Consider the following 12,765-nt stretch of genomic DNA (forward strand, 5'->3'; position numbering starts at 1 on the left):
CCCATTGAAGAACACATATTCTCCCCCCTCTGCCTATACAAGAGCCAAGCCTATTCATCACATTCTTTTCTTTCCAGCACGTGACTTCTGCGTTGGGCCTCGGCAAAGTCAGGTGCTCGAATATGACCTGGAAACCACAGGTTGCCCACACACTACGGAGCCCGATTCGCCTACGTTCAATATGTAAGGAGCCCCGAGCGAATCAATTGATTCTTGCACCGCTGCTGTAGCCTACTATTGGGGGTTACGAGAGACTAAAACCAATTATCTGAACTGTTATTTCTGCTGAACAGTGCAGAAGTCAAACTTCTGGGTCCCACAGCACTGGTTGTGGAGGATATGGTGAATTACATTTCCAGACCGCGTCTGCGAGTTTGGCAGGGAGCTACGGTGCGGGCACCCCGGAGAGGATGTCGAGGGCTGGGGCTCTCAAGAGCGTCCAGCGCAGGGAGGAGCGCTCCAGACGTATAGCCCCGCGGCTGTTGCGCGCATTAATCATGTTTGGAATACGAGCGGATGGGAGGGGACGGGGTAGCCCCCTCTCTGCATGTTTGCATGTCTGCTGCTGCAGTAATGTGTTCACTGTCAGTCCCAGAGTCAGGGAAGACTAATGAGGTGCTTCTCTTTTTCTCGCTCGCTCTTTCACATGTCTCTCTTGCCCTCCAGAGGAGGGTGGCTGGGGAGCAGGGGATGACAGGTTGGTTATTTACTCTGCCTTTCATATTTGCCTTTTAGTTCTGTCGTTTCCCCCTCTCTCCTCCAACCATTTTCCTGCAGTCATCTGTTCACTCAGCTGCCTGCGAGAAACCGGTGCCTCTAATGGGCCATATCAGCACAGCAACTGCAGGGAAACAGAGGCCTGTCATTAGACTATATTGAAAAAGAAGCCAGTAGGCAGGGAGAGGGGGAGACGGAAAACCGTTGATATTTATATTGTGTGCACCTACCAGGGCACTAAGACCGGCATGTGACGCCTTCCTGCAAACCCTGCTTTGAAAAAAGGAGTTATCAATATTTCATCAAGAATATATTTTTAATGTTGAAAAAAAGAAGTGGTCCTGTCCGCAAGATAGGCGTACAAATGTAAGACTGTCTAATGAATAGTCCTTGTATTATTCAGTAACCAAATCATTTTTTTGTGCCTCTCAAATGCGAGTAATGATTGACAGAGAGAATGGGGATGGAAATACCTGATGCTAATCAATCATAATAGAGAGCGCGGCCATCTGCAACTGCACGAATATGCCCATTTCTTCCACCCCGACCACATGACGGAGAACATATCGTGCTAAACACCAGCAGTGATCATGAGGTGAAAGATGTTCTTGTGAAACCCAGCTCTCGGTCTCTCTGATACACTTCCTCGCATGTTGCGCTTCCTTTCTCACTGTTAACCACTTGTGCACTATTCACTTCAGTTACTTGAGGGGGAGGCAGGATGTTTCAGAGTTGATATGCTGGGGAAACGCAAGAACAAGAGTCATGTTTTACACAAGATATGCAAAGTCACGGTGCTTTGTAAGTCAAAGAGAGGTCAAAGACTTGAGTCACAAAACAACTTAAAGTCCAGAGAGATTAGGACAAAAAATACAATTTCCAAGAGTTTACTTTTGAGTAATAAATTGACCTTGCAGTCTGGTAATCACAAGAAATCTTCAATATAGTATGTTCAATAAAAGCTCAAACAAAAAGACAACCTTAAAAAGTGTCTAAACAACGTCAGTTGACTGTCTTAAGATATGCCAATGTACCTAAATGGTGTACTTTTAGTGCTCTGGCAATCTACCTTGTTGGTGTGTATTTAAGATTTGGAGGCAATTAATGTTTATTCAGGGGATCTGAGACTGACAGCCACAAATTAGCATAACTCAGCCATTCCACCCAATGGAAAAAGTGAAAACTGTAAGTGCTCATCCTCTTTTGAAAGTGCAGGGAGAAGACAAGAACAAAAGGCACCTCAGTTAGTGGTGTGAAGGTGTTTGAAGTAGAGAATTCACATACTTTGGGCTTTATGCTCAAAGACCCGTCAGCCCTTCAAATACCCCTGCCAGACCTTCTAAAGCCCACTTGAGACAAATAATTAAATGCAAAAATAATGGATGTAGGCTGTGCTAAATTGTTTAAATCTGTGTAAAGGCAGCTTGAGGTTCACTTGCTGTGCCCGCTAGATAAAAAAAAATAAAAAATTAACTGAGTATGTTATGCTTTCAGTGGTCTAAAACTAAAATTTGAGTTCTGGTATCAATTAATGGGATTTAAATCAAATCAAATCTGACCTTTGAACAAGTCAACCCAACGCCTAAGTGATCCAAACAACTGGATCCTGCTTGCAGCTGAATAAATATTCACAGTCAGGTAGACTTTTACTATCCGTGTACAAATCTAATTGTAAAGGCAGTGAAATGGCAGCAAGTAAGTTGCGATACTTGGGTCAGTGACATCTCCACAATACATATAAAAGGATAGCTAAATCTTGTTTAAAACACATCACCTAACCTAGAAAAATGAAACAACATAATAGTAAAAGTTATATGCTAACATGTTATTTATAATAATATAATATATTTTCAAGATAAAGATATTTTTACAAATAAAATAATAATTACAAATTAATATTAAAACGTCTACCATTGATGTGCTTTGGGAGTCACATTTTACAACCTAAACCGAAAAAAACAAAATCACAAATTAAAAACACCTATCACGGAAGACATTGTATTTACTAATTGCACGGTAGGGTAGGGTTGGGCGATATCGCAACAAATTCAAATCTTAAAAATTTAACTACATGATTCAAGTAACTTTTTCTTCATTAACCCTCTAGTTAAAGAAAATTCTATTCCAAGTGCACCACAAAAGAAGTTGTCAAGATGATGTAAATATTAAACAAATCACTTGTTAAATATCTTTGCAGAAAATATGCTTTAACTGCAACTACATCTTGTACAAACTTGTCTTATGGGTCATTGACATATAAGGATTTTTGACAGGCCAATTTTAAAATACAAAAAAAATAATATTTACTGTAATTGCTCAAACATTAAGAATGCTATGCACACATAAATTCATATTAAAATGTAAAATTAAGTGATTTTAGTGTTTTTTCATCTAGTTTAATTGGCCGTAGCCTTAAAAAAATGTAATGTGATGCGACCATGATTTATATTAAAATTAAATAATTTCCTTAACATGCTTAACATTTTTTTAAAATGTTCTCAGTAATTAAAGTGTTTAGAAAAAGTATTTGCATTTGAGTTTTTGTAAATAATGATCTCTTATTTTTGTTCTATAATTTCAGAGTTGCCTTCTTAAATGAAGTTAACAGACTTATTTTTCCTGCAAATTGCATAAAACCATTCACTTAAGCCTACTGTAGCAGTGATTCATATTTCAACCACAGAAATTAGATATTTGATTTTCATTTTAATACAGTTACTGCTATTATTTGTTGCACCACATGATGAGAGGTCGCTCCAAATGACAAAAATACCTTATATCATTAAAAATCTATTTAAAAAGATGTGTGGAAAGTGCAGCACGTGGCATTAACTGCAGGCATTTCTTTAGCCCCAGTTATTTCTGTACTTTGCCCAATATTGGCTGCTCAATTGCTGCTCTTTCACCGGGAGTTTAATTAACAGGCAGTCTGACATATTATAACGCAGAAAAATAAACCAGACAGAAGAGTAAATTAATGTCGGCGGGCTTGAACTTGAAAAATGGTGTGTACTGACATCTTTTCACAGTTGAAACAAGATACCTTCTGATGTTCATTCATGTTTATTTCGTGCTATGACTAATAAAGATGAAGAGATGATCCGTTCATGTGCCGCTTGAACTGAAGCGCTACAGCGATCTGTCACTACATGTTAAAGAGCCACAAAACAGTATTTGTTGTTTGAATTTCTTTAAAAAAAAAAATACAAAATTTGAAAACTGAGGCTTTGTTTCATACTAAAAGTAACCAGCTCTGTCTTGTCCGTCAGTGTCCTCTTTGCTCCGTGATGTATTTTTCAATGTGTGAGAACATGATGTGTGGCATAAAAGTGCCATGGTTTGTCAGACGTAGCAACAGTAACTAAGGGGGGTGGGTCTTTGCAAAAGGTCAATTTAGAGTAGGGGGAGGTTGCTGGCTCAGGTTCTGAGATGACAACATGAACATCTTTCTTATTGTAGAAAATGACTTCTGCAGTTTGTGCTAGACTGCAGGGTCAGAATTAACATGCTGCCTATGGTGAGCGTTTATTTTACTTTGCTTGGCAGTATAATCTGGTAGAATAGATTAAATATTTATTAATAAATAAATAATAAATTACTAATAAATGCATAATTACCAAACTAAAATTACTAGATTTAGTTAGTCTAAGTTTATATCTATAATAGAAAACCCTCTGCGTTGGTTGCACCACATGATATTTGGTCACACATATTGACCAGTTCATATTTTCAACATGAATATATTTGGATATTTTTTACAAGCACAGAATTGGTCACCTAAACAAAACAAGCTAGCTTCCCACAAAAAGTCACTATGAAATTTATGCTGAAAATAAATAATTACAGAAATAACTTATTAGTCATTGTTTTTTTGAGGTCATACCACATGATATCCAAATGTGGTAACTACATACCAGCCGGCAAAAATATGCTTACAAACCTGCTTGATGCTTCCATGGGTCCTTGGCAAATTGGTATATGATGCAAAGTCTTATCTTTGTATGGATTTCAACATAAAAGTCCCAAAATGGTAGTTTTCTTGATGGTCGCACCACATGATTTTTCATAAAATGGAAATCATGGGACAAAGTTATGACACAAATATAAATACAAATTCTTTGCAATTTTATACAGTATTACAAAATACTTTGGAAATTATGCCAAATAGTGCAGAAAATTAATCAGAATAAATTTAGAGTAATTTCAAAGATGTTTCCAAAAAAAAAAAGTTATGACAGGACAGTCGCACCACATGATATTTTGACACTTTGAATAACAGAAAAATTACAAATAACTAATTCATACATGGGAGAGGCCCTTCATATATATGGCATCTTTTTTATTCATTTAAACCCATTTTTAACTGAGAAAATGCAATCGGACAGAAAATTTAGGCGTCACGTCATTGACCCTTATACATATTATATGTTCAGAAATAATGAGGAAAATGCTTTAAAAAATCTAAAAAGTCAAGGTAATTCAAATTCAAAATGACTGAAGGTATAACACCAGTAGACTATTATTAACTATAATGTTCTGTAAAAATAACAGCGGCTTTCAGCCCGTCACCATGATGCAAACACGAAATATCAGACATACATTAGTATTTACAGGTTTTTATTCTCTTGTGCTGTTTTTCCATTGTTTTTTCTATGTAAACATGGACACGTTTGACTGTTGCACTCGCATCTCTTGCAGTGTCTCATGCATGGCACTACATTCTAAAAATGCGGTGCTCAAGTTAAAAGAAGTTCACTCATCTTCTTGCATGTTTTTCCTATTCCACTGCCTGCGTCGCATCTTTGTCAACACAAAAGCGCATTCTGTGTAAATTGCGCCTAGCAATATGAGCGCGTCACACATGAGCAGTTAATCGCATGCGCTGACATGCCATTGGATCTTTCTTTTCTCTTTACTTTTATCATTACATTGTCAAAGTGTCCAATTCTAACGTTTGGTAACATTTCTTTTCAAAATTGTGAATACTCGATTTCTAAAAAATAAAATCGTGGCAAAACATTAATTACGAATTGATAGATATAATTGGAAAAAAAATTTACACCCAGCCCTATTGCTCGGTTATTGTATTTTTTAAAAACATAATTTATAGGAGAAATAGTGTCATGTCAATGACCCATTATGCTACATGAGCATAACAAAAAAAAATTAAATTCTAATCACAAGGTTGTTGTTGTTTTTTTCTATACTAGCAAGAATATGCTACTTTGTGAACAAGATCACAAGGAATCAACCCGTGACTGAGCTTTGGGCAGAAACCAACTAAATAAAAAGTAAAGGTTGCTGAAACAGACAGGTACAAATCAATAGCACAAGATGAAGCTATTCAATATGCAGAATTAAATAATGGAGAAAAAATGGCTTTAGAATCAATACAATCATGCAGAGACCTTTAAAGCACACAGCGCTAATGGTGGGGCCTTCAGTGCACCCGTGTGATTGGTGGCTGGCATCGAGTCAAGCTAAAAACAGGAACTGCAATGGAAGGGTTTGTATGGCTAGAATAAACACACGTATGAAGTGATGGCTTTAAAAAGTCCACAGCCTCCCATGTGACATTTGCATAGAGGTTTGCACATTGCTAACTGCCACTGACTGGGGCCTCTTTCTTTCACCCTCTGGCAGGATATTTGACCTCATCTCCAATACACATTATCCTTCCTCTCTCGTCCAGACTGAGAAAATTAAGTTTCCATGTGAACTGGCCACAAAAACTCCCCGCACACAAAATCTCAGCTGGATGAAAGGCCTTCTATGGGGGAGGATAGCTGCCTGAGTGCTGCTCGAGTTTCCTGCACTCCGAGTTTAGTGTTACAGCCCCAGATGTAAGGATTTTCCTCCACATCCTTACAAATTGAAGGTAGGGGCCGTCCTCTATTTTCTGCCTGCCTAAACATAGCATGTCATAGTATATGATTCCATTTCCTCTGTACAATCTCACCTCCAAACCAATTTTCCCCCTTCCTCTGTACTCGCTTGGCTGATTTGCCTTCTCCTTTCTCTCTTTTTGTTTCCTCTGGAATTCTCTTACATTTGTTAGGCAATTACAGCCAAATGAGGCCCTATTAGGCATGTCTGGAGGCCCCTTCTTTAAAGAGGAGCAACTCTCAGCGGCCTCTATCTCCGACAATGACACCCAAACAGAGAAGCAGGCAGGAGGGAGGAAAAAGAGAGAGAAAAGGGGCATGTCCCTCTCAGCGATAAAGTAAAAAAAAAAAAAGAAAAGAAAAATGTTTACAGCACTTCCAAAAGCATTGAAACATGTGTATCTTGTGTAAATCAGAGCTTTAAAGGCTTGCCAGCCATACTCCACTCCTCCCAGTGCATAAAAGCATAAAAGTTCCATTAAAGCGACTACTTCATGACGAAATATCGACAAAATAATCAGCCGCCTGTGTGCAGAGATCAAAGAGGTAAATCTTCTATCATAAGGGACCTTTAACAGCCAGCACTTTTAAACTAGGATTGTGAGGGGCAATAATGCATAATGAGTGAATGCAACTCACTGAGTTCCAATAAAACGCAGATAAGCTGCAGCAGGGAGACGAAGCTCGCTGCAAGCCCAGCTGCACGTGGGTAGGGTATGGACGGGAACCTTGCCCCTGGCACAAAATCGGAGCTCCATTTTGCAGGAGCAGAGATACTGAACTAAACCAATTGCCCCAAACACAGCTGTGAAGCAGACAGGGCCGAGTCCGAGAAGTGCATCGCTGATAAACTAAAATAGGAGAGTATGAGGCAGGTTGCAGCAAAATGCAAAGAGGGCAAGGTCGCAATTGATTTTCAGAGCCTGGGCGGGTGCCAGATCCACTGAGGGAATAAAAACACTCATCACACTGTCTGAAAAACACATATAGCATAGTGATACACAGGCTTTTCTATGGGTGTACTTTCAAAACACCAACTGAATGTGGGACTGCATCACTTTTTTTTTTTTTTTTATCAAGTCTGAGCTCAGCATTCGGAAACGAGGACCTGATCAAAGTCTCTGACAGGTCTTTTGTCCTGGAATGCGGCGAGTTGTTTTTCCACCTTGCTCCAGTCGCCGCTGATTAGCTGACAAGGCGGCTAACCACCCTCTCCCCTATTTCCAAATTAATTTCCCTCCTTTGATAAAGACAAAGGGTGGGGGGGAAGTGTTTAATGGCCGTGTCCTTCAAAACTAAGAGTGCTAATAAGTGTGAAAAGGAGATTTGTTTAAGTGATTTTCTTTGAGACTTGCAGGCATGGAATTAATTACCTTGATTAAATATTGTCTGTACGGCTGATGAAAGATAGAGTAGAATTAGCGGTCCCTTGTTGAACTTGTATGGTGCTGAATGAGATGTGTCCCGATTACAAAGACCAAAATGATGGCAACACTCAAAGGAGACAAAGAGCTAAAAACAGGCCTAGTGGCTGCCATCCTCCAAACTCAAACAAACGGATTTCAATCCATCTTCCACAATGACTTTCTATAACACTGTAATATATGTGTACTAAAACCAAAGGACTGAGAAAGACCTATTTCCCAAAGTGAACAGTACTGTGTCCAATGGCAAAAGGATTTCGTTGAGTTGAGTCTCCAAAACAACCTGAAGCCTTCGGAGTCATTTGGCAGAAGAGTAACATAACGCAATTCAATGCTTGCCTAGGTTTTACATAGGCACTAAGGGGACTAAACAACCTCTCAGTGGCTCTTCCAACCATAATCCCACCGAACTTTTGCCTCCTAACCACAGAAGAAGGTTTTCTAAAGGCTTCACATCACAGCTTTGTGCTTCATTGCGAAAAGCTATACTCTTAACCACCCTCCCACCCACCAAACACACACAACGACAACCCCCCCACCCTTCTGTGAATGGGGGGAGTTTTCTACAGCTGGGTAACAAAGCATGACCCAATAATCCTCAAGGCTGACTCAAAGCTAGAGCCTCCTCTCTAAGGACTTTATAAGACAGAGGCTGTAGGCCGGGGTGGGGTGGCTGGGCTGAATTACACAAACGATAATTAATCATTTTTATCAAATCGGTTTCCTGTAATAAGCTCTCCATCCCTTTATATTTAGGGCAAAAAATCTAACCATTCATACGCTAACGATGAATTTAACATCTACCACATCCTCAGGCTTTGGTGTTGCACTATGGCTTCTGGAAAGTGTACAAATTATGCTGTGAAATTTCTGGCAAACTTCGGAGTAAGCCTGGCTTACCGTGAGTAAGCATCTGTGTATGAATCTTTGCGAGCTTGCATTTTGCCGAACATACTGAATAAACCTTAAAAGCGGTTTACACTGTTACGGTGTCTTTGAGAGTTTTAAACAGGTCTAAAAGAAACGGTGGCATTGATGAGTCAATGGTACAACAAAAACGGAGACAAAAAGAGTTTATTCAAGCATACACGGGTGGAACTTGTAGTTGTACTGGTGAGAAAAGAAAAAAAACACACACCCACACTGCACGTTTTTGAGACTGTTCATGGTTAAGGACACAAGTAATGAACTCCCCTATCAGATGCATGCATGTCCAGTTCTCAGTTTCTGTATCCATCAAAACTAAAAAAACACAATCTACACACACAGAGCAAAACAGAATGCAATTAAACCTGCTTTATCTCAGTTTATCAAGTGGTGACGTCCCCTTACTGTCAGATGCCTGATCTATCAAGGATCTACACTATCCATTGTTTCTTTTACAATCCAAAAGACTGTGCTTATTCACACTTAAAAGGTTAATGTTTAAAAACTCAATCTTAGCAGTACTTAGGCAACACTGTGATTTTTGGTCACCTGCTTATTATCAGAATTAAACTTATAAAGTTGAACTACTTCATGGAACACTATTAAAACCATGTATGCAGAATAACACAAAATTAAGACGAAGGGACTGTGCCTTTAAAAAAAGGCAGTGAAAACGGCCAAGTATACAAACTTTTGAGGATATTCTCGAATATACGGTAACTTTAAAAACACAACATATCTTTAACTAGATCTATTTAACGTGAAAAAGGGGCTACACTGACTCGTGAAGGGAGCTTTTCAAGGTTGCTAAATAAGTGCCCATGTTATTTCATTAAAGTTAGGTTATCACGTTTCCACTAACACTGGCCTTTTAAAGGGACACAGTGGATCTTTGTGAGAATAAATGAATAATGGCTTCTTTATTGAATTAGTTATATGTATACTTTCACTACTCTCATAACACCTACAATTATTGGAGATGTGGGGCTTCCTGTAACTCCTATTTCAAGAAAAGAAAGCTAACATTATAGGAAAATTGTTACGGGTCTACTAAATGACAGATTTTTTATTTGCTTTATACTGTTAGTATGTGCTTATAGCCTAAATATTTAATATTGTGAAAGGTTTTGTTGATCTTAACTAAAGCCTTAAGCATTACAAATGTCATATTGGGTCTTAAAAGTGAGATGCAATTTTACGACATGAAACGAGCACTTCTTTTATAATTTTGTGCTTTGGAAGCATACAAAGGTCTGTGCGTATTTTTAAAAATGACTTTTCCTTTTCTTTCACGATAGTATTTTACCAGCATGTTTACTGAAGTGGAGCGAGTGGGGGAGGAAAATGTATAGACATTTGGGCAGCCATTGAAACTGCCTTCGTGCTCTAAATACCAAAGCCTTTTCAAGTTAGTTTGGCCATTTTTTAGATTTAGTTCGTTTAAATGAAGCTTGAAAGTGCTGTGACGGTTCTTTATGGTTTAGAAAAGCATTTTTACACACCGAAAAAAAAAACTGCCATTCGGCGAATACAGAAGAGCTAGCCCGATGTGAGGGGGGTATTGAGCTATTGTGCTGTAGCCTCTACGAGGACAACCCAACGACACATTTAGCCGAATAGTACATTTTTTACTCATGTTAACGCTTACATCAACAAAGGGTCTTCGAAATAAAACAACAGAGGGCTAGATAAAGTCTAGGAACGCGTTTTATCCTTCGTTTTACTACAGCAAATACGAGTCCTTTGTCTTGACTAACCAGCAAATAAACAAAAGATATGGGAGTTGGATTCAAGCGGATTACCCTGGACTTAATTATATCAAGAGACCCAACAACCGTCAAGCAACCACACACACTCGGAGAAAAGCTAATAATTCGCCGAAGACAACTTTAAACTGGAATATTAGCAACAAAATAGCAGCGCTGTGTGCTACAACAGAGATTCAACGTGACCAGCAGGATAGTCTTTTCTTCCTCGCGACCTGGAAAAAATGTTCCGTTTCGACAGACCTCACTGTGTTCCTTCAAACATACACTATTTACTATCAGTTTTAGTCTTTTCTGTAACTTATAAGGCATATAAGTGTTTTATCAAGTGTTACGTGAACATAACAGCTACCGATTCCAATGAATTCCGCATTAAAGCCATTGCAACGTAACATACCCAACGGGAAGCCCTTTAATTTTTAAAACATGAGCTCCGTTTCTTTCGCAATACTGCAGGCATTTAAACGCTCCCTTACTGGCAGAGTGAGAAATCGACATGTAGAAACAAATTAGTTTCTAAACGAGACCACTTCCATTTTTCTCAAGAAACTTCGTTTGCTGGAAAAGTGAAACAAATATTTCTGATGTAACTTTCAACCTACTCTGGACGGTTAAAGCGGCACTTACCGACTTGTAAGACGTTGTCCACACAACCGGTTTCCAAAAGCCGGATTCCTCTGCGGAAAGGCAGTCCCTCTCCGGTACCCCCTGTCCCTGCGGTGCCTGTTGTGTTTGTAACCCCTCCGGGGACTGTACCAGATCCAACGGACGCGCTCGAGCCCACTACCGGACCCTCTTCACCCGCCACTCGGCACTGAAACGACGAATACATACATATTTCCCTTTCGTTCCTCGGGAACGACCAGTACACGATACGGCGCTGAACCGGTTCGGGGATCCGCTCGAAGCGCTCCTCCACCCTCTCGAAGGCCCATTTCTCCGCTACGGCCTTCGCGGCGCAGTCCAGTAGAGACTCCGGGCAACGGAAGCGAGAGTTCGGGAATCCCGGGCCAGGCCCCGGACCCGGTCCTCGAGGAGCGGGACGCAAACACGGACGCTTGCTGGCCGGGGGCAAGGAGAGGTGAAGCGGCGGCTGAGGCAATAGTTCTCCACGTCCCTCCGCCATGACAACCAAATAAACACTGAAGTGAGGACCGTGGCTCTAGAAGCGCACAACGGGAGGGTCGTCACTTCACGTACGTCACAACCAATAACAAACGCGCTTCAGCCAATCGCGAGGTCGCGCTGCACCGAGGTGATGCGCATGTGTGCGCCGAAGGGACAGGCACGGTGTTGATCGGTGGACAGTTTGTTACAAACTCAACTCGTGCACTCTGAATCTGATCTGCTGCGGTGTGTTTTGTTTTTAAACATCTTCCGTTGGCTCAATAAGCAGCAGAAGCGCAGAGAACCGAGCGCTTGTTTTTAAAAGGGCACCAATTCGTGTCAGCGGAACGATACAATCTGCATTCTCTGAATGTGCGAGATGCATGTTTTACCCATCAAGCGTCGTAAAAATGCGGAGAACTCTCCAGCTGCCCTTTGAGTTTGGTGGGACTGAAAGTTTGAAATGTTTTTATCATAATGTAACTCTTCACAGATGTCTACTACCCACCCTGGTGGCCAAGTATGTAATGTCAGTTGATTGGTGCTGTCAAGGTCCATCTAATCATGATTAGAAATGTATGTTCCTGTCATAACTCATGTAGATATATATTAGAAACGTGTATTTCTTTTATGTATTGCGCCCTGCGGAATTATTATTATTTTTTTCTCTCCTGAGGTAGGCTATAGGGGAAAAAACTGTAATGAGCTTAGGACTGCATTCACAAAACATTAGAACAATGTCATTTTAAATTCAACGGATGCAGAAATTTGCAGTCTACTTTTACAATACTGCTCAAAAGTTTGGGATCAGTAAGATTAAAAAAACATTTAATTAAAAAATGAATTATTATGAATTTTTAATGAATACAATCAGCAAGGACATTAAATTAGTCAAAGTCTGTCATTAAAGACATTTAATGTGACAATAGAAAAAAAACT

The 12,765-nt window shown here is 39.8% G+C and overlaps 1 protein-coding gene across 1 annotated transcript in view; it reads right to left on the reverse strand.

Annotated features, from left to right (window-relative positions):
- Positions 1-11,857, reverse strand: part of LOC306846272 (zinc finger SWIM domain-containing protein 5-like) — a 47,098-nt gene extending 35,241 nt beyond the window's left edge. Inside the window, exon 1 of the mRNA XM_079379521.1 lies at positions 11,347-11,857. Within this exon, the coding sequence (XP_079235647.1) occupies positions 11,347-11,845 (499 nt within the window). The 5' untranslated portion in view covers positions 11,846-11,857. The remainder of the gene's footprint in view (positions 1-11,346) is intronic.
- Positions 11,858-12,765: the final 908 nt, after the last annotated feature.

The sequence above is a fragment of the Barbus barbus genome (assembly GCF_936440315.1).
Source record: "Barbus barbus genome assembly, chromosome: 26".
NCBI lineage: Eukaryota > Metazoa > Chordata > Actinopteri > Cypriniformes > Cyprinidae > Barbus > Barbus barbus.